We start from the raw sequence: 22,212 nt of genomic DNA on the forward strand, positions 1-22,212 counted from the left end.
GTGGCTTTCGTGCAATACGCATACACACATACACAGCCGCTAACACAAATACAAATGCATACGCATATGTATATTTGTTGCTGGTGCTGCTCTGTTTTTTTCTTCTCTTATTTTTTCGGCGAATTCGTGTTTCTGTTGTGGTTGCAGCTGGCTGAGTGAGAGACAGCACTACTACTCTCACTCTGACTCCGATTCTGTTTATTCTAAAGTCTGTGCTGCAATCGGTAATAGACATAATAAACAAGTTGAGGTTAACGTAGTTACGCATCGTCATATTGTCATTATCCTTGCATATTTTATATGCACATAGGACATGCATACAGCTGCGTTCAAAATAATGGTAGTGCCTGGAAAATGCAAAAAAAATATATTTTAGAATGTAGTTGAACATGATTTTTCGGAGAATTTTTAATTGTAAATGAAATTGAACAAGATGATGAATATGAAAATATTGATAATTTGCCTTTTATAAAGCAGTGCCATTATTATTTTGACCGCAATTGTATGCAGAGTGTTAGTGCTTGAAAGAATGGGTATTCCCAATGCATTAAATAGTTTAGGCAGTCGCGGCAAAGTACTTATAAATTAGTGTTGTGCAATTCTTAAGGAAGCCTCCAATAGCTTGGCTTCTTAATAAACTTTACTTAAACACAAATACACACTCATTCAATTGCTTTTCAATAATATGTCCACTAATCAACAGCTGATATTTATCGATAGAACATTTGTTTTGCTGCGTCAAAATTGGGAGTCCAAGTAACCTTTGTTTTTCTTCATTTTTTCTAAACCTCATCAGAATTACAAGTATCAGTATTTAATTCTCTCAAGTCAGTGCGCGCGCGCTATAAAATTGTGTTTTTTTTTTTTTTTCGATTTCGCCATAACGTTTGCAAGTTGGTTGCCTTTTTTTTTGTTGTTTGTTTTTGTTATTGCGCGGAGCCCAAAGCGAAGTTAAGACGCGGCGAAATTGCTGCTGCTGCTACTTTCGTCGTATTTTCGTCGTCGCGTCGCCGCATACAGCTGACAGCCAAAAGAACGACAAAAGTGAACAGTGAAGCGCAGTTAGGTTTTCGCATTAATTTTCATTTGGTCACCCAAACAAAGCGCGTTTTGTTTCACTGTTTGTTTAAAGTGCGTGCCAGTTCCAGTTCGTTAGTTATTGCGAAGAGGAGTGCATTCATATTTGTTGTTATTCATCTCTCGTTACCAACAACAAGCATAATCGTAAATTTATTTTTAATTTGCTACTATTTCTATTTATTAATGTCCATTTGCAGTTTATTTGACGTATACAATTTCAAAAATTCGCGGATGCATTAGCTATTAAATAGAAGCATCCACCTGAACACATTATAACGAACTAATAACAAATTTTTGTGAGAGTGGAGAGGAAAAATAGAACGCACCAGCCTTGATTGAACCAACAACATACGGACGGCGGCGTCGCCAGCTGCCGCAGCAGCAGACGTCAGCCATGAAGGTGGACACCGTTAAACTGAAGAAGGGCTCCTCGGAGCTAACCTCAGAATGTCGCGAACTAATCGATGAATTAACCAAACGTCGCACACGTCCCGAACTGCTCGAGTTCCTCGACAAGGTGCACGTTTGGATCTATGGCAAATGTGAGCTATACCACTGGATTGAAATACTGGATCGGTTTGACAAAATACTCGAGGAGGCCGCCCGTCATGTCGATAACAATGAGTTTGTGCTGCAGTGCGACACAACGTTTATCGATGCGGTAAGCGCTCGCTAACCAAAAATGTGCCAAAATGTCATCTTTCTTATTGTTATCCTTTCATTCTGTCTTTCGTTGTCTCTTTTATTCAGGATGTGACCCTGCTGCTGCACGTACTCAATTTTACAACACTGCTCATTGAGCATTCGTTCTCGCGCCATTTGTACAATTCAATTGAGCATTTGACGCAACTGCTTTCATCACAGAACATGGACATTGTTTTGGCCGTGCTCAATTTGCTTTATATGTTCTCTAAGCGCAGCAATTTCATACCACGCTTGCCCTTTGAAAAGAAGGAGCTGCTCATTGTCAAGCTTTTCAATGTTGCCGAGGTGAGTGCGAATAGTTTCAAATTTGAAAACAAATCAATTATTGACCTCTGCGTTGCAGCGTTGGGGTGATCCAAATTACGGATTATCGCTGAAGGACTGCTGCATTGGCGATCCCAAGCTGGAGTTCCTCTATCAGCTGTGCATTGACTATGTGGACGAGCATGGACATTCCGCACAACTGGAAATACCTGATATGATGGATCTCTGTCACACAGCGTCAGCACCAGAGGTTATTAAAACAATCGCTGGACAGATCTCAAAGCCCAGTGAGGCCATCAAGGTTCGTAACGATCATTTACAAACTTAAAATTGAACATGAACAAGAATATATATACTTCATGTTACGTATACATACATATTTCAAACATTTTAAATGGGTTTAGCGTAAAAAAAAAGAACAATTATTAGGACTTTCATTTAGTTTGAGTCATTCACCTGTGGAATCGATTTGTTCCAATTGGAATTAAGTACTCGAAAAGTAAACAATTTATGCTTATCTCCTTTTTCAGATGCGCATTGCACATCGTGTGCGCCTCATCTCTGGCTTCAACAATTACAAGCTGCGCCTGCAATTTGTGCAGGCTCGCCTGCAGGCTGTGTCCATATTGATATACTCGAATGCGCTGCAGGATAATACGGACAAGGTGCTCTATGCTGGGTTCGGTGAGGAGCTCTGCGAACTGATCGACAAGGAAGATGTCCATCTCGTGGAGATACGTGCCGCTGTACTGCGTACTCTCACCTCAATGCTGCACTTTGATCGCAATCCCAGTGTGCCCAGGTGAGTGCTTTATCACTGCTAAAAGCATTAAATAATAATAAATAATATGTACATCTGCAAAGTACATGTAAAAATTACAAAACAATCAAAAAACTAGTTAGTCGAAAAGTCGATTACAGAATTTCAGATGTGCCAACTTTTGCAGCTAAGAATTATAGTTTACAAATATTTTGAGCCGTATATTGTCCATAAAAATAGCCAAAATCAACTGAATACTAAAAGAGATATATAGTCAAAAATCTGGAAAAACTTTGCACATACTTGTGCTATATATTAAACTTAATCACACAATTAACTTGATGATAAATTTGCTTATTGCTTAGATTTTGATATTGATTTTACCTTTTCCCAGCAGAGCTGGCTCCCGTTTGGTGAAGATTGTGCATTATACGGGTGCAGAGCGTCAGGGTGGCACATTGCCGCTACTGGTGCGGGATTGCATTGATAATTTGACGACGCATGGGTTAACCGAACGTTATCCATTGATATTGGCCACATCGCTATTCTCGCTGCTCTATCATCTGGCCAGCTATGAGCTGGGCGGCTCTGCGCTGGTCAAAAGCGGCATGATGCAGTCCCTGTTGCGTGTGATCAGCTGGCCGGGCGTGGATCTGGAGCACATTACGTTTGTGACACGCGCGGTGCGCGTCATTGATCTGATCACAAACATTGATATTGCACGCTTTCATCAAAATAATGGCCTGAATGTGTTTATCGATCGTCTGGAGAAGGAGATTAAGAGCTGTTGTCGTGCTCTCGCAGAGATTGGCATCACACTGCGAGAATCAACGCTGCCCGAGGAGCAAAGCCTAAACGATAAAATGGACAGTTCGCTGGAGCCGGTGGACGATGATGGTGGGTTGATTTTAGTTTGATTCCCTTTTCGAATTGTTAATGATAAACTATGGTAATTTTATATAGATGCCGCCACAGAGAATGCATCGGTTGCCAGCGACAGTGGTGCTTCGCCGCGTCGCGATAATTCGAGCAGTGATGGCAGCGCCAGTGCTACCACCGATCATGCCCAGCTCGCGTTTCGCGATTTTATGGAGCACAGTGGTGCGGATCATTATCATCAGCAGCAGCAGCAACAACAGCTACGTGGCACTGCTGCTGGCTCAAGCACAATGTCCAGCTGGCTGGATATTGGTTCACGTGGCTCTGGCATAAACTCGTTGAGTAGTATCATCTTGGCAGCCCGAAATTTTCGAGAAACATCGACGGGCGTTGCACGATATCCAAAAAATAGTTATTATGCACGTCCGCTGGCCGAGCGCAAGGCACAATTATTGTCGCCCAACAATACGTTGATGCAGCGCAAGAAACCATCGTGTGTGACACAGCGAGCGGCATTGCTGAAATCAATGCTCAACTTTCTGAAGAAGAGCATTCAGGATCATGCACATTTTAGCAACATGCGCAACATTATGGAGACGAGCCTAACGCAATCGTTGCGTCACATTATCGCCAACGCTGAATATTATGGGCCATCATTGTTTCTGCTGGCCACCGATGTGGTCACCGTTTACGTATTCAATGAGCCATCGTTGCTCTCATCACTACAGGATTTGGGCATAACCAGTGTTATGCTGAGCGCACTGCTGCACAAAGATGTGCCGGCAACACGTGAAGTGCTCGGCTCATTGCCGAATGTTTTCTCCGCTTTGTGTCTCAATGATCGTGGTCTCTTCGAGTTTCTATCGTATGAACCATTCGATAAGGTGTTGAAAGTGTTACTCTCACCCGATTATTTGGTGGCGATGCGAAGACGTCGCAGTTCGGATCCATTGGGTGATACGGCCACAAATTTGGGCAATGCAATGGATGATCTGATCAAGCATCATCCGTATTTGCGTGCCGATGCCACCGAGGCAATCGTTCGACTGCTCAACGAACTCGTCCGTCTCGGCTCCGATCCCAGTTTCATTTGCTGGCGCGCCAACAAGGATAGCAATGTGGCCATTGCAGCGGCGAATGCGACGGGTGGTGTGGTGCCATCAACGACGCCATCGCAATCGGCAATGGTTATGGTCGCTGCTGGTGGTAATCCGGTGCTGCAAAGTGCTGCCGATAATAACGATAGCAGCGGTGACGATGATGACGATGATGATGAAATGAGCTCAGCATCCCAACAGCAACAACAGCAACAGCAGCAACAACAACAGCAGCATCAGCAACAGTTGCCAGTCGCTGCTAATCGGCAGCAGCAACAACAATTACAACAGCAACAACAACTGCAACAACAACAACAATCACAGCAACAACAATCTCAACAGCAATCACAACAACCACAACAACCGGAACGTGAAGCCATACCGTTAATTGATTACATTTTGAATGTTATGAAATTTATCGAGGCTATTTTCAGTAATAGTCCGAATGGTGATCATTGCCGTGAATTTGTACAAAGGGATGGCTTAACGCCAATCTTACAGTTGCTCTCGTTACCCAATTTACCAGTGGATTCACCCGTTTCGACCACATCCCAAGCCGTGGCGAATGTGTGCAAAGCGATTCTGAGCCAGGCGCAAGAGACCAAAGTCTTGGATGTTGCACTCAAAAAGTTGGCAGATATTGTTGCCCAATTGAAGCCATTGATTAAACATTTTACATTTCCGGGCGGAAGTGTGCTGCTCGCCGAATTGGTGTGCTGTCAACGTTTGGAGGATGGATTTGCCAATGCTGAATATACACCAATTTTGCACAATATGAGTTTTGTGCATGGCTATGTGGTGATGCTCGTCCATCTTTGCCGCAATGCGTCCAATGAGATGCGCACCGTGCTGCTCAAACGTTGGGGTGCCAATCGAGAGACGGGCGTCCAGCTGCTCCAGCAACTTGTCCAATTGTATATATCGCTAGTGTGGGAGAGCACCATCCTATTGAATCTATGCTCCGATGAGCCCACTCAACATCCCGATCTCATTTGGGATGAGATTGCGGCACAAATGTCGGCAGCTGCTGGCACCGCTGATCCATTGACCGAAGCGGAACTCTCACGTAAATTGGAACGTGCCGCCGAATTTCGTACCAAATATACGCCAGAGGAACAGTTTCGTTACATCAAATCCCTGCTGGCGGCTAGCTCGCGTCTCGGACGTGCATTGGCTGAATTATTGGGTACGTTGGTGAAGCTATCGGTGGGGTTGCCGCAGACACGACTACGTCGCATCAACGATCTGATTAGCAACATTAAAGTTCCTACGCCCGAGGCACGCGAAATTGCCCGCATCCTCAGCTCAATACTGGTGAATGGTTTCAGTCACGAGAGCATTCTGCCCAAACCGGTGCCCAAATTGAAGTTAACGTTTCTCATCTGCTCGGTGGGCTTCACCGGCCCGATGCTGTTCGATGATAAACGCAGTGCATTTCATCTAATGATCTCACAATTTTGTGCAGAGAACGGTCTCAAGGCATTCTTTGAGATGTTCTATTGGGCCCTGTCGCTCGATAATGTCTCGCAAAAGTTTCACTTTGATCAATGGGCACCGTTGGATGATCTAATGCAGCCGCACGAGGATGACAAGCGTGACTGTCCCGAGGGTACAGGTGAATTTCTGGATGCCTGGCTGCAATTGCTCGAGAAGATGGTGAATCCGCGTGCAATGCTCGATTCACCATACACGATGAGTCCACGTCTCAATTGTCTGCCCGATTGTGTGCCATTCGAGCCGGTCTTCTATCTTATCCATATCCATCAGTTGGCCATGCAGGCATTGCGACGCATCTGGTGTCGCCGTCCGATACCCAATTACGGTTCGAGTATGCTGGAAACGATCCTATTGATACTAAAGCATTTGATTAAGTCACATCAGATGCTGTTGGATCGCTATCATACGCGTATGAAGGAGATCAAATTTGAGAACCTGTACATACGCAGCACTGACGATGGCCTCAATGCAGAGCATATCAAGACCCTGACAGACATGGGCTTTCGTCACTATCACATCATCGAGGCGTTGCGCATCAATACCTCACTCGAGGAGGCCACCGACTATCTGCTTAACAATCCAGAGGCGAGCGCATTATCCAATTCGTCGGGACAGGCACAATCACAATCGTCATCAAATGTTGCCGGCGGTGGAGGGGGAGGAGGCTCCGCATCCGGTTCACAGGGCAGTAGTGGAACGAGTAATGCTGCTGTTGCTGGCGACATGGATATCGATATGGAGCCGCAGCAGCAATCGGTTAGCGATGCATCAACTCCCAATCCAAGTGCTGCCATCGATTTCAATTTCAGCGCTAAATGCCCGCCAGCCGCAGGCACGGCTGCTGCTCCCGGTGCTGCTCCAGCTGCAACAGCTGGCTATGATTATAGGCAATTGAAGTTGATGCCAACGGTGATATTCGATCGTTTCTGCGATGAGGCCGTGTCGCGTGCCTTTGAATTTATGGAGGCCATACCGGATACGGTCACTTGTGCCGCGGATCTCATCGCTGTGCTCTATAGGCGGCATAATCTATTGAATCGTCAGATGTTTGTCACCAATTTTGTGCGCAACATCATACAATGGGTGGACTTTACGCTACAGCTCTTTGATCCACCAGCTGGGGGCGCATCGGGTGCATCCAAATCCAGCCGGCTCGAGGAATGTCTAACTGGCATGACAGCCACCCGGCTATTTGTGCGGTTGAAGACATCAACGCTGCTGCTCGAGGAGAACTACAGTGATTTGCATCGACCCCTCGTCGAAGCGATCACCGCACAGGATGCGATGGTATTGCTGGTCAAGCTGCTCAATTGCATGAGTCAATGGATGTTGGAGCAGTCACAAATCATCAGCAACGACGACGATGATGCTCAGCAGACACGTGCCACTGTGCCACGTTGGGTGCAGAATCTAGTCGATTTGATTGATGCCATCGATAGCATGAGCCACATCCTCCAGCGCAAAGCGAACATGCGCGCCGTTAGCAGTGACTTATGGCGTTGGTATGATTCATCCACTGGCAAATGGAATCCCTATTCCGAAGCCAATAATGAGCTAATCCGTAGCGCTTACGCTGCTGGCGAACGTTGGCTTCACATCAATATTGGACGGCAACGTTGTACGGTCAATTTCAATTGCATGACCCAGGTGAGCGAAGCATCCGGCAGTCATCGTCCTGTCTATCCGGCCCTCAAGATATGCGAAGCGATTATCCAGTTGCAAAACTTGGTACCATCATCCCATATAATGGATAGCGTTGTGAATCGCATAATGCGCACCTCGCCCGACGGCAGCGGCACTATTCAAACTGAGGAGCTGATTCCGTTGAGACAATTGATTAACTTTAATGAACCGACGACGACGACGGCGACAACGTCGTCATCAAAGCAGCACAAGCAGCAGCAGCAGCAACAACAACAGGAGCTGCAACAGCGGCAGCAATCAACATCATCATCATTGTCTGGTGCTGCTGCAACCGCCACAGATCATGGCAATCTCTCACCGCCGACGACACGCTCCAAGTCGCGTCAAAAGAGCGCCGCTGCGGCAGCCAAGGCCAAAGCAGCAGCAGCAGCCAACAGCAGCAACAACAACAGCAGCAGCAGTAGCAGCAGCAATAACAATAGCAGCAACAACAACAGCTACACAAACATACCGAAACGTGCCCAAAAAATTGTGCTCAACGAGGAGAATGTTGGACTGGGTAAATTTGATTGCGTGCGCATTATTATAAATATTGTGGCGCTGCTGCAGCCAACACAATTGCTCCTGCATCACGAGACAAAGTTGTCGCTGTTGCGTTTGTGTGCACGTCTCACCCGCAACTATTATAATGCCCAGGTCTTTGCACGTTGCGGCGGCGTTCAAATGTTGCTCGATTTGCAGCAATCGTGCGGCTTTATGGGCTTCCCCACCTATGCCATTATCATATTGCGTCATGTCTTGGAGGCGCCACCAGTGCTCCAAGAGGCCATGGAACGTGTGCTGGGAATGCGGGCCGCTGGCATCGTGCCAATCGGTCATCGGGATCTCATCTATGTGCTCACCCAGGTGTCGACGGCAGTGTCACGGGATCCCAAGATTTTTGTTGCAGCCGCCAAGGAGATGCTTCGGGCCGAGCATATGATTAGTGGCATCAGCAGCAATAATCTTATCGATGATGGACGTGTCATGGTCAAATCAAAGTTTGGACAACAGCCAACGGCGGCAGCGGCAGCAGCTGCAACGACGTCGACGACGACAACAACAGGAACTGGAAATGGAACTGGTGCTGCGAGCACAGCAGCAAAGGAAACACCGGAAACGATCGATCTGGCCATAGATGATGAGCAGGTGGAATCAGCGGTATCGGTGCTCAAGCAGCTCCTCCATGCACTCGTGCAGCCCTGCATCCATTATGGCCCCAACGGTGCCGATCAACAGCAACTGAATGCCGCCGAGCTCGTGCTGCCCGATCAGCCGCCAGGCGCAGCGGGCTCCATGAATAATCTGGACGATGAGGTAAGTCCAACGACAACAGCAACAACAATGAATCAAACATGTAAACTTTCTTAAGCCTTGTAAGCGTCAAAGGAGCATAGGAAGTCGATAAAATCGATAAACGCAAATCGATAAAGCCACATAATTCACACAATTTGAAAGTCAATAGTCACCAACATTTGAGAGTAGCGTGTTGGCAATCGTCAAAGAAAAAATAGGAAATGCCTATAGCTCTTACAGATATAACATTCCCAATTTCGTTCTTGATCTTGGTCTTAGTGCTTACGCACAAGTCATCATCTATCTACTACAGCCCACATTTAATTGCCCAGTTGAGCTTTTATTATAATTTATATATTGAAATAATTCCTTTTGCAAACCAATTTAGACTTTTAAAAAAAAAATATTCCAAATCTTCTCCACCTGACAATCTATGTTGCCACCAACTTTCTCACTTGTTTTTTTTTTATTGCATTTGCAGGACTCGACGCCATCATCCGTGAAAAAGACAACAGCTACCGCTGGCAACTCAGCAACGACATCCCAGACAGCCAGTGGCACTGGCGATAAATATGATCCTTGCTGTTGCACCTGGCACATACCGACCAGTGCCCACAATCATCTGAAGCCGACGTTGTCGCGTGCAACGCTGCTCAAATTGCTAGCGGATGCGACGCGCGCCTATCAATCGTTGGTGCCGCGTGTACTGCTCGCCCATGTCTATACGCCGGCGGATAGTCCATTGATTTGCGATCAGAACGGCGACAACAACAACGACGGACAGCAGACATTCCTTGCCGTGCTCATGGATCGCTTTCTGCCGATCACACAGCGTCAGCATGTGCCCGAGGTGAGCACCATGGCACGTGTGCTGATCTGTTCGCTGTCCGATTGCTATCAGTTGGCTGGTGTGCAACAGCAGGTTGCCGACGAGTTGCATGCGGCCGTTGCACGTGCTCTCGCCCATCCGGATTCGGCGGAGAAGCATACGCGTCTCCAGGTGCTGATGAGCCTATTTCCCAATCTCATTGAATCGCCCATGCTGTATGACAAGGTTCACATGCATCGCAATACCATGTACCGGGTCCTGCTGCGACAGGGTGTCATGACCTATCTGACCAAAGTGGCCCAATACAAGGATCTGTCGAATCACAACACACTCAGCACTCTGGGCGCCATTCTTCGACCCATGGAGATACTGTTGCGCTTCAATGTGCCGCCCGCAACGCTCGGCTCCAAGCGTATACTCTTCGGTGGCGCCAGCTCGTCGGCCAATGGTGGTGCCAATAATGGGAATAACAATTCCAGTTCATTGAATACAGTTAGCACTATCCTCAATCGTCGCCTGTATCCACGCCTGGCCGCTATCAATGCGCTCGTCAACGCTCCGGATGGCCCAAATCCGATGGGTGGTAATGGAGAGCGTGTTCTTCGGGATATTATACGGAATGTGCTCTCGGATCGTCGTCATGCCTTTGAGTTTATCTTCAATTCGGATGAGATGGCCATCGATTCGGAGGATTCAGTGCCAGCGAGTGGTACAGCCAGTGGTGTTGGTGGTGGCACAACAGCCGGCACAGCTGGCACACCCAGCAGCAGCAGCAGCAGCAGTGCCAGCAACAATGCCTCCACGGCCACCAGCAACAATGCGACAGCTGCTGTCATCGATGTCGCCGCCGATAATGATGAACAGCATAGCAATGATGGCCCCGAATCGTCTGCTGCAGAGTTGGCGTCACAGGCCGGCAACAATGCTGTTGCCATCCCTGGTGGTGGTGGTGGTGGTGGTGTTGGTAATGCTGTAGGTGCTGCCAGCAGCAATGCCACGAACACCAACACCGGCTCCACATCGTCAACAGTGCGTCCGGTTCTCAATTTCGATCAGCTCTGGGATGATTTTCTGCAATGCGAAGGACTTTTTCTCGCCTCGCGCAGCAACAGCAGCAGCGGCAATGGTAATAACGTTGGTGGTGCTGGTGGTGGTGGTGCTATTGGTGCCATTGGTGGCGGTGACTCGACGCCACAGAATGGCAGTAATGATGCTGGTGGCGGCAGTTCCGCCAGCAATTCGGCACTGCTCGGCAATAACAGTGGTGATCCACGCTTGCGCAGCAATCTAGACCTGAATGTTGAGGGTGGCGCCGGCGAAGGATTAGCCACTGCTGTCAATGATAACAGTGATGCTGCCTCAGCCGAGACGGCTGCCGTTGGTGGTTCGGTTCCTGGTTCGGCTGGACGTGCCCCATCGTCGCGTAATGCACGCGACATAAATGCATCGCTGCTGGGCGATGTGGTGACTACATCGGATTCCGATTCGGATGGATCAACCGAGAATGATGAGCGCAACGTTGAAGAAGAGGTGGAGGCTGACGATGATGATGACGATGATGAGGTGCCAGCGGATGTCGATGAGGATGTCGATGAGGATGTCGATGAACATAGCGAAACCGATGTCGATGAGGAGCGTCCACGACAATTTATTGAAGTCTTTGATCATATCTATGAACCGGAATCATCGGAAACGGCATCCAATGATGCCGATGTTGATGCCGAGGACGATGACGATGACGATGAGGACGATGACGACGACGATGATGATGATGATGATGACGATGATGATGTCGACGATGACGTTGCACGCGCACAAAATGCCAACGATGATGTTGATCTCATGGAACAGGTGATGGCCCAGGCAAATGGCTCCAATGCTGGTGGTGGCTCCTCCACTGGTGTACCTTCATCCGCAGCTGCCAATTCCAATAATCGTCCACGTCGCAGTGCCGCCATCGAACCAAACATTATCAGCGAGAATCGTCGTCGCAACGAGGAATCGCAACGTGAAGCCAATGCCTATTTATACGAACGCCTTGGCGATGGTTCACATGGTCACGGACATGGGCATGGTCACGGTCATGGTCATGGCCATGGCCACGGCCATGGACACCGACATTTGCTATCGCAGGCGCCGTCCAGTTTTCGTTTGCGCATGAATAGCTCGATTGCGCTGCCCCTTGATATTGATGTGAATGGTGGCGGCGCTTCATCCTCGTCGGCAGCAGCAGCCGCAGCCGCTGGTGGAGGTCGCAGCACTTCGGTGGCCCCCGCATTGCGTTCCTCTTCCGAAGCCTGGATGGCACCGGACTTTATTTTCATTGGCAACAGCAACGCGACTGGCGGCGTTGGAGGACCAGGAGCTGGTGGGGGAGGAGGAGGAGGAGGAGGCGTTGCAAACGCATCCGATCCGTATGCCTTTTTGTCACCAGCCATGTTCCAAATGGATCGCAGCACGGCTGGCGGCGGAGTTGGTGGTGGTGCTGGCAATAATCCAAATATGAGCAATCTGTTGGATGATCAGCCACCGACGGTGACAGCTGGAACAAATACTGGCGCTGGTAATGGTGCCGGTGGTGGTAACGGTGCAACTGGTGGCTCCTCCAACATGGCCAATCATCCCAACAACAATAACAACAATAATGGAGGAACCCTCTGCAACAATGGAGTGCGACGTCGTCTACTCTATCTGGATCAGCAGTTCTGTGTGTGCATGCCATCGCATCAGAATCCAACCGAGGAGACACAAATGGAGATGTTCACCCAGGACGGTGAGTGAATTGCGATTATAATCCGCATTTGTGATTTATGTTGTAAATATCCCTTTTTTCTCTCTTTCTCTCTCTCTATCTGTAACTTGTGTAGCACTCCACTGGTGGCTGGAGGAGGCTAAAGCTCTGGACATGGAAACCCAAACGGATGCCTGTCTCTATGCGGCACATTTCCTCCTGCCGCATTTGATTAAGGAACTGAAGGTGGCCCATCAGCAGCGCAAACAGGAAGACGCCAATCGTCAGTCAACGGCGGCAACAGCAACAGCTGCCGCAACAGCCGCTACCAATATTAGTAGTGGTGCTGCTGGTGATACTGTTACAGCTTCAGCTGCAGCTGCAGCTACAACTGCAACAACTACTGAAGTGGGACCAGCAACGGGAGCAGCCACTGATAGTGTCAATGTCAATGCAGCTGCAAATCCCATTTCTGGCATCAACGTTAGCAGCTGGCTATCGAATTCCGCAACGACGACAACCACAACAACAAGCAGCAGTAGCAGCAACAGCTCATCAAGCGCAACAGTTGCTGCTGCTGCACCTGCACCTGCAACATTGACAACGGCAACAGCAGACGTTGCAACTAGTGGCACAGCAACAACAACGGCACAACCACCAGCATCAGCAACCAGCAATTATTTCCGCAGCTCCATACCCAGACTGATACCCTCAATGCAATTCGTGAATGCCTCATCTCTGGCAAATGTTGCGCCACCACCACCAATACCAGCATTTGCCACATCAAACAATGCAATTCTGCCGCCAACTGGCAGTAGCAGCAGCAGCGGCAACACCACCAGCAGTAACAACAACATTAGCAGCAGCAACAGTGCTCTATCGGCAGCAACAACAACAACAGCAGCTGGTAAGTTGTTCGAACACAGTATTGATTTTGTACCCAAGCAATAGCCATGGGGGATCACAAAATAGGCTAGGGTTAGCCTTCCGCGTTCCGGGTCAAAGGGATCTAGCGGAGTTTTGTGGTAGTATTCTAGGGAAACATATTTTAACACTCTTGTTCTTATTTACAATCAATAGTTCCTCGACGTCCGAATCGTAATCGCAATCAGGCACTCTATAACATCTATGCCGAAATCGATTTAACCAACGAGCAGGATTCACCGGAATCATCGGATGTGGTAGTATTAGGAGGAGGACTATCTCTGCCGCCACCGCTTCAGCAGGCGCCACAGCAGCAACAGCAACTGTTTCCCAGTGTTCAGCTGCATGTGCAGACGGGTCCGGCGACAACAACAACAACAGGTGTACTAGCATCGCATCCACCACGACATCATCCACCCGTGCCGCATCTACCAGCGAGTGGTCGTCCTTCGCGTCCACGCACACGCGCCGATGTCGCTGATTTCTACGAGCTGCAGGTGAGCCTAACTGATTTGACTCCTCCTTATTCTGCTCCAACAGCAACAGCAGAAGTGTTAATCAAATATAATATTTACAATTTGCAATTGCAGTTGAACGAGCAGCGTTCGAGTTCCGTGCGCCGCAACAACAACAATGCCAATGCCAATGCCAATGCCAATCGCACAGCAGCGGTAAGTGGTGGCGGCGAAGGGACAGTAACCGGAATGGGATCCGGAGCCGGAACAGCAGTGCAGTTAAATGTGCGACCCAATAGGGATATGCTGCCACCACGACTGCAACGGATGTCGACGGGAGCCATGGAGGAACCGTGGCGTGAGTCATCCTCGTCCTCCTCATCGTCATCATCGGTGCGAGTGACAAATGCTGAATTGACGTTCCCGCTACCGCCATCGCTGGAGGTGATGCCGGGCGCATTGAATTTCCCGGAACCACTGGAGCAGCTACAGTCGGGGCAGGACCTATTGCAGCTGGAACCGATCGATGCTGATGAGCAGCAACAGCAGCATCAGCAGCATGAGCAAGATGACGAAGAAGAAGAAGATCCAGACCAGGAGTCGGAACACGAACTGGAACTGGATGTGGAGCAAACAGATCAGGCCGATCCGGTGATGACCAGTGCTGGTTATGCCTCGATTATGCCCACAGTGACCATATCCGAGCTGGCCGCTCAGCTGTTGGCCAGCGAGCAACAGTTACCCACTGACGAGGCACCGGAAGACCATCAACCACTGAGTACGGAAGCCGCCAACGAGGTGGTCTCCATTGTGGCTGCTGCGGCGGCCGTTGTTGCCGCCGTCGCCGCACATCCGATGCCCCTGCCGCCGGCGGCGGAAGAGATGCCACAATTAAATTTGGAGCCACAGCGCCGGGATGTTGCTGTCGAAACGGAGCCTAGCTCCGATGTGGATGACGATGAGGATGGCGATGACGACGTCTTAGCTGAAGCAGCCGGTGGTGCAGCGGATGCTATCATTGATGTGGAGGCTATTAGCTTAGATGAAAGCGGTGCTGCCGGCCTTGCAGCACAACAGGCGCCAACTCCACCACCATCGACCAGTGCCGGAGCCACTGCCGGAGCCGGTGCCGTTGGCGGAGGAGTTACAGCATCAGCAGCAGCGACAACAGCAGCTGGTGGTGGTGGTGGTGGTGGTGGTGCTGCTGCTGCTGGCAGCAGCAGCGTAGTCACCGATATGAGTCCCGAGGTGCGCGCCGCTTTGGGTGATCTGGAGGTGCCAGAGGGTGTTGATCCATCGTTCCTAGCCGCTTTGCCCAGCGAGATGCGTGAGGAGGTGATACAGGAGCATTTGCGCATGCAACGCATTCGTCAGCGTGCCCAACAGAATGCCATACAGATTGCCCATGATTCCCTCGTCGAGGTGAATCCCGAATTTTTGGCCGCCCTGCCACCCAACATACAATCCGAGGTGCTAATGCAGCAGCGTATCGAACAGCAGAGACAGGCGGCGCAGACCGCAAATCCCGATGATCCCGTCGATACAGCGGCATTCTTTCAAAATCTGCCCGAGAATTTGCGTCAAGCGGTGAGTTCCAAAAAATATACCTAATACAGCTGCGGTCAAAATAATAGTACTACTTCTTCATAATATGAAAATTCTCTGCCGTCGCCCCTTTTTTTGAATCCCTTCATTCGCGGGACCATCTTCCATATATCTCTACACACCGTTTTTTGGTTTAGTTTACCTATTCCTTTTTGGGTTGTTTTGACAAGCATTCTATGAAGAATAAACGAGTTCAAGTCTACAGAATCATCTATATTTATTGCACAATTGTTGAAACAATATTTTAACTATTTCTTTTTAATAGTTGTTATTTATTTTGACCGCAGTAGCAGCTGTATGTTTGTACATATCTAAATAATCGAATTATTTATATAAATCTAACGCAGATACTAACGGACATGGAGGATTCACAGATAGCCAGCTTGCCGCCCGAGCTGGCAGCCGAGGCGCAGTTTCTGCGTCGTGATTGGGAATCACGCAACGGTCCCCGCATGGACGCCCATCCACCCAGCAATGCGTTATGTATGTTTTAAACCCAATCTATCGTAAAATTCAACTGATTTAACCTCCTGATTACCCTCACCCCCTCCCACGTTTGCAGCTCGTTTCCAGACAACGCTGCAGAATTTGGATGAGGCACGCTGGCACAGCGCCATTTGGTATGATGCCAGTGGGAATGCACAGCCGCAGCATCATCAGCATACGACAATTGTGCATCATCATATTGGGCCCAGTACGGGTAAACCATTGGCCTTGCTCATGATGGAGGATGAGAATATATTGCTTGATCCGGATTCGTTGGCAACCCTGTTGCTCTTCCTCTTCGTTGAGGATCAAAAGGTGAACAGCGTTCGTTTGCATCGGGTCATACGCAATCTGTGCCATCACGAACCGACACGCGATTGGATCATCAAGGCACTGATCAGCATTATACAGAAGACAAACGAGGAGAACCCCAATTTTGGGGCGGCGAACACGGGCAGCAAACCCGAATGGTTGAAACTGCGTGTGGATGCCGCCTTTGGCTATAAGAGCAACATATTCCTCATCAATCGCCTGTTCGAGGGGACCTCACGCAGCATCAGCATCAATCCGCAGGCAGCTCAAATGATTGTGCGCAATTGTCTCGATTTGTTGTTTGTGCTCGCCAAACACTATCCGTTCAGTTTCTTGCCCTACAATCGGGAGCCGAAGGGACGCAACCGATTGCTATTCGGTGTGCCAGTCAATGCCAATAGCAATGCGGCGGTCTTTGCGACCTCCACGGGTGGAGTGCGTTACTCCACTGGCACAGGTGGTGAATTGCGTTCACGCTACCATCAAATCGCAAATCGATTGCGCGGCATTCTCGACGAGCAGCAACAACAACAACAGCAGCAGCAACATCAACAATTGCCCAAATCCCAGCCGTTGGATGAGGCACCGTCCACATCGAAAGCGGCTGCAGCCAAAGCAGCTGCCACCTCGTCCTCCTCCTCCACTTCCACCACAGCGAGCGGCAGCAAATCAAGCGTTGCGTATCAAACCAATGCACAAGACTTTTGGGATGTCGTCTTGAACATCGATCGACAGACGCCGCAACGTTTGGCCAATGTATCGGAGTTTCCGCTTACCTCACAGCCGTCCTGGAAGTGGGAGATTAGCAATGCGGAATTTGTATCGTTCACCGATTCAGCGTTTGGACAGCTCTTGGAGATGTTGCCGTACAAAGTAATTTGTCGGTCGCCGCATCTAACGGATATGCTGGTCAAGCTGCTCGCCTTCCTCAGCGTCGAACTGCCCAGGGAGGAGGAGCAATTGCCACAGCAACAACAACAACAACAGCAACAACAACAGCAACAACAACAGCAACAACAACAGCAACAACAACAGCAACAACAACAGCAACAACAACAGCAACAACAACAGCAACAACAACAGCAACAACAACAGCAGCAACAACAACAGCAGCAACAACAGCAGCAACAACAGCAGGAGCAACAGCGATCGAATGGTGGCATGTCACAACGACAGTTACCAACACCTATACAGATGCCAATATTGGTGCCACAACAAACGCAACAGGAGCGCGAGCAACAAGAACAGCAACAACAACCACAACAGCAGACGCAGCCGCAGCAGCAGGAACAGTTACCGCCACTTGTACCCATTAGTCAATTGTTGACGGCGCGTCGCAATGCAGAATCGTACCTTACTGCTGCTGTCGCTGCTGCCTCCTCTGCTGCTGCTGCCTACGCTGCTGCTACTGCCGCTGCTTCAGCAGGCGATGCAGTTGCTGCAACAACAGTGGCGTCGCCTCCAGCAAATGTGCTGGTACATCGAATGCCGCCGCCGCCGCCGTTGCCCAATCGGATGGCGAGTGGAGCGCAACTAATCGTTGATAACGATGACGACGATGATGAGGAGTTGGATGAGGATGAGTTGGACGATGATGATGACGACGACGACGAGGATGATGACGATGAGGAGGATGATGATGAAGACGAGGAGGTTGATGATGAAAATGAGCTACCACTCATACCAAGAGACCAAATAGTTACAGCAGATATTCCAGCACTGCCAGCAGCAGTGCCCGGCAACGGCAACGGTGGCAGCACCGGTGGTGGTGACTATCACCAACCATCGCATCCGTTAAAGCCACGTCGCAAAATCTATTCGAAGAACTTCTCACAATTGCAACTGGTCATTGAGGTGTTGACCCATCAATGCGGCACCACCGAGGGTCTGGACAATGTGACCAAACTGATCGTCAATCTCACACAGTGTTCGCAGGCATCGAATGCGATATTCATACAGTACTTGACCGCCGCGATACTCGGCCTGGCGGAGGAAGTGCGTCAGGTCATTCAGACACTGCTCAACGAGATACGCGCCTATAATACAAACACTGCACAGCCAACATCGACACAGCAACAACCACAGCCGCAACAACAGCAGCAACCGATGGATAGCAATAAACCGAGTGGCAGCGGATGCAGCTCCGCCACTTCAAGTTCTAGTACCGGCGCCACATTGCTAACCAATTTAACCGTCCATGAGGGCACCATGCAGGATCGCTTCACATCCGAATCGGTTATAATATCGGCGCCAAAGAATGCCAAGCCCACCTGTGAACTGCAATTGCCGTCGATGAAGAAACTAATGTCGAATTCATCCGCTCAGCCATATTTCCTGCGCACGCTCAAGATCTTCATGCAGGTGCGCAACATTTACGAGGTGCAGAATGGTCAGAATAATGATGACAGCAATGAGGATATCATTGATATCGATGGCGCGGCCTCACCACCGCTCGTCGGGGAAGCAGCATCAGTATATGCAGCAGCAGAACTTGCTTTTGCTGCGGCTTCAAATGCTCGTGGTGGTTTCAGCAGCATGGAGACGAGCGATGCCTCCGAGAGTAGCAGCAGTTGCAGCAACAGCAGCAGCTGTGCCACCAAATCTGCTGCGAAACCAACGCTTAGTCAAATTTTATGCTTGGACGTGCTGTGGCACACGCTGAGCGAGTGTCTCGTTGCGCTCGAGGAGTCCAAGGATGAGTTCGCTGTGTTGGTGCTGCAGCCAACCGTTGAGGCCTTCTTCCTCATACACGCTTCGCATCGTGTGACGCCCAAGAAGCCGGGACGTGGAACAGCAGCCAACTCTGGTGCTGGCCACTCTGGATTGCGTGTTGCGCCACATCCGGTGGCAGCCGAACATCAGAGTCCACAGCTGCTGCTGGATGATAACAACAGCAGTAACAGTAGCCAGCCCACCAATTCAGCCAGCTATGAGGGTACGTCTCCTTCTCCTCTTCAATCGAATTAAACTACTAATAATATGACTAATGATTTACATTATATTTTGAATTTGTTTACTTTACAGATGACACCCGCATGCAGGATGGGTCGACAACGGTGGGCTCTGGTGCTGGTGGTCAACCGGTGGCGCCGCTAACGGCTCACGAGGCTCAACTTAAACAGGATCGTCAAAAGTTTCTACAATTCGCCGAGAAGCATCGCACCGTGCTCAATCAGATCTTGCGTCAATCGGCATCGCATCTGTCGGATGGACCATTCGCAGTGCTGGTGGATCACACACGCATCCTAGACTTTGATGTGAAGCGCAAATACTTCCAGACCGAACTGGAGCGACTCGATGAGGGCATACGCCGTGAGGAGCATACGGTCAGTGTGCGTCGTATCACCGTCTTTGAGGACTCATTCCGTGTCCTCTACCGTCTCGGTCCAGAGGAATGGAAGAATCGCTTCTACATTGTATTTGAGGGTAAGCGAAGCGACATTATAACCATAACTTCTGATCACACCTAATCTCTCCACACTTTATGTTTTGCTTAGATGAGGAAGGCCAGGATGCTGGCGGCCTGTTGCGCGAATGGTATGTGATAATCTCTCGCGAAATCTTTAATCCGATGTATGCCTTGTTCTGTGTATCGCCGGGCGATCGCGTCACCTACATGATCAATCCGTCGAGTCATGCGAATCCTAATCATTTGAGCTATTTTAAGTTCGTTGGTCGCGTAATTGGTAAGTCAAATGGCCCAAAAATGGAGATGCTAACTCTCTGGTCTCTGCCTCTGACTCTGTCTAATTCATGTCGCTATCTCTATCTATATGAAACAGCCAAGGCCGTGCATGATAATAAGCTGTTGGAATGTTACTTCACACGCTCATTCTACAAACACATACTGGGCAAACAGGTGAAGCATACGGATATGGAATCACAGGATTATGAATTCTACAAAGGCCTCGACTATCTGATGAAGAACGATATATCGACGCTCGGCTATGAGTTGACCTTCTCGACGGAGGTCCAAGAGTTTGGCGTCACACAAATCCGTGATCTCAAGCCAAATGGACGCGATGTGGCCGTCACCGAGGAGAATAAATTTGAATATGTTCAGCTCGTCTGCCAGCTAAAGATGAGCGGCTCGATACGTCAGCAGTAAGTTGTTGTGAACTTTATTATTATTAAATGGTTTGATTTTCAATTTTTCTATTTATTTTTTTTTTTACTTTTGTGCAGATTGGACGCATTCCTTGAAGGCTTCTATGATATAATTCCAAAGCATTTAATATCGATATTTAACGAACAGGAACTGGAGCTTCTGATATCCGGCTTGCCGGATATTGATATTGAAGATCTAAAAGCAAACACAGAGTACCATAAGTACACATCAAAATCGGCACAGGTGCGTCGTCGTCGTCGTTTCCCCCTTCCCCCTTTTAATATCGTCTATCAATATCTTAACTATATATATATATATAAATATTATTATTTATAATGTCTTGCTGTGCAGATTCAATGGTTTTGGCGCGCATTGCGCAGCTTCGATCAGGCGGATCGTGCGAAATTCCTACAGTTTGTCACTGGCACCTCGAAGGTACCGTTGCAGGGCTTCGGCTCCCTGGAGGGCATGAATGGCATACAAAAGTTCCAAATACATCGCGACGATCGCTCCACAGATCGCTTGCCATGCGCACATACCTGGTAATGACACACACTGAATTAATAATTAATAATCGTAATGTAATAGTGATGAATTTCCTCCTTCTTCAGTTTCAATCAGTTGGATCTGCCTATGTATAAGTCGTATGATAAATTGCGTAGCTGTTTGCTAAAGGCCATACATGAGTGCTCCGAGGGTTTTGGCTTTGCCTAAAAGCTGTGCCGTCCCACAAAAAAAAAACCCCAAAATTCCAACAACCAACACATACACACACTACACACTCACACAACACACAGCAAACTCATAACTGCAATGAAGAGAATGAATACAGAACAGCCACAGGAAATGTGCGATAGCAACAACAGCGACAAACAACATAACACAGTACATATAGTTAAATAGTATATATATAAAAAAAAAAAATGTTGAATTAATTATTAATTTTTCGCGCGCATATAATATATAGAATATATATGTATATTTTCATAAATTTTCAAAAACAAAACGAGGGGAATGCAAATCGGAAAAAAACAGTGAAAAAAATCAGAAAATGAAAAAACACGGATAAGAAAGAAACATAAATAAACAAAAATAAGAATAATGGAGGGTACTATATCATCAGTCAATAACAACGTACTCAAATGCTGTTTTCTGAATTCTATCATTTTTTGTTGGCAACCATATTTTTGAAAGAAAAATTATATTAATACTACACAAAAAAAAAATAAATAAATTAAATATTAAATATTAAAATATTTTTATTTTCTTAAGTCAAGCATAAATTCATTCACATATGAAGCAAAGCAAAATGCATAACGTGCACATTACGCTTTGAAATTTGTTTATGTATAAAATTAAAAATAAAAGTAAAAAAGATTCTGCGAAAATGGAGATGAAACAAAAATGAAGTAAATGAATGAAAAGCGAAAGGTATTTGATGTAACTATAAGTCTATGTTATGCATTTTATGTTTATCTTTTTAATGAGTAAATGTAACTTT

General features: G+C 48.2%; 1 protein-coding gene across 1 annotated transcript; it reads left to right on the forward strand.

Moving 5' to 3' along the window:
- The first annotated feature begins 1,319 nt into the window (after window positions 1-1,319).
- Window positions 1,320-22,099, forward strand: LOC6566322 (E3 ubiquitin-protein ligase HUWE1). Its single transcript, XM_043215993.1, has 19 exons — window positions 1,320-1,741; window positions 1,831-2,070; window positions 2,129-2,350; window positions 2,580-2,851; window positions 3,204-3,706; window positions 3,773-9,282; window positions 9,743-12,863; window positions 12,958-13,544; window positions 13,707-13,728; window positions 13,902-14,242; window positions 14,336-15,787; window positions 16,153-16,288; window positions 16,368-19,538; window positions 19,628-20,029; window positions 20,101-20,289; window positions 20,386-20,707; window positions 20,789-20,954; window positions 21,063-21,253; window positions 21,323-22,099. Exons 1-19 carry the CDS (start codon window positions 1,475-1,477, stop codon window positions 21,423-21,425), a joined length of 17,217 nt encoding a protein of 5,738 aa, XP_043071928.1. The 5' UTR covers window positions 1,320-1,474; the 3' UTR covers window positions 21,426-22,099.
- Window positions 22,100-22,212: the final 113 nt, after the last annotated feature.

This window comes from Drosophila grimshawi, unplaced genomic scaffold (genome assembly GCF_018153295.1).
Source record: "Drosophila grimshawi isolate 15287-2541.00 unplaced genomic scaffold, ASM1815329v1 contig_848, whole genome shotgun sequence".
NCBI classification, from domain to species: Eukaryota; Metazoa; Arthropoda; class Insecta; order Diptera; family Drosophilidae; genus Drosophila; species Drosophila grimshawi.

Coding starts and splice junctions, on each gene's coding strand:
- LOC6566322 (XM_043215993.1), top strand. CDS start 1,475: ATGAAGGTGGACACCGTTAAACTGAAGAAGGGCTCCTCGGAGCTAACC. Junction 2,071..2,128: donor AGCTTTTCAATGTTGCCGAG/GTGAGTGCGAAT, acceptor TCTGCGTTGCAG/CGTTGGGGTGATCCAAATTA. Junction 2,351..2,579: donor AGCCCAGTGAGGCCATCAAG/GTTCGTAACGAT, acceptor CTCCTTTTTCAG/ATGCGCATTGCACATCGTGT.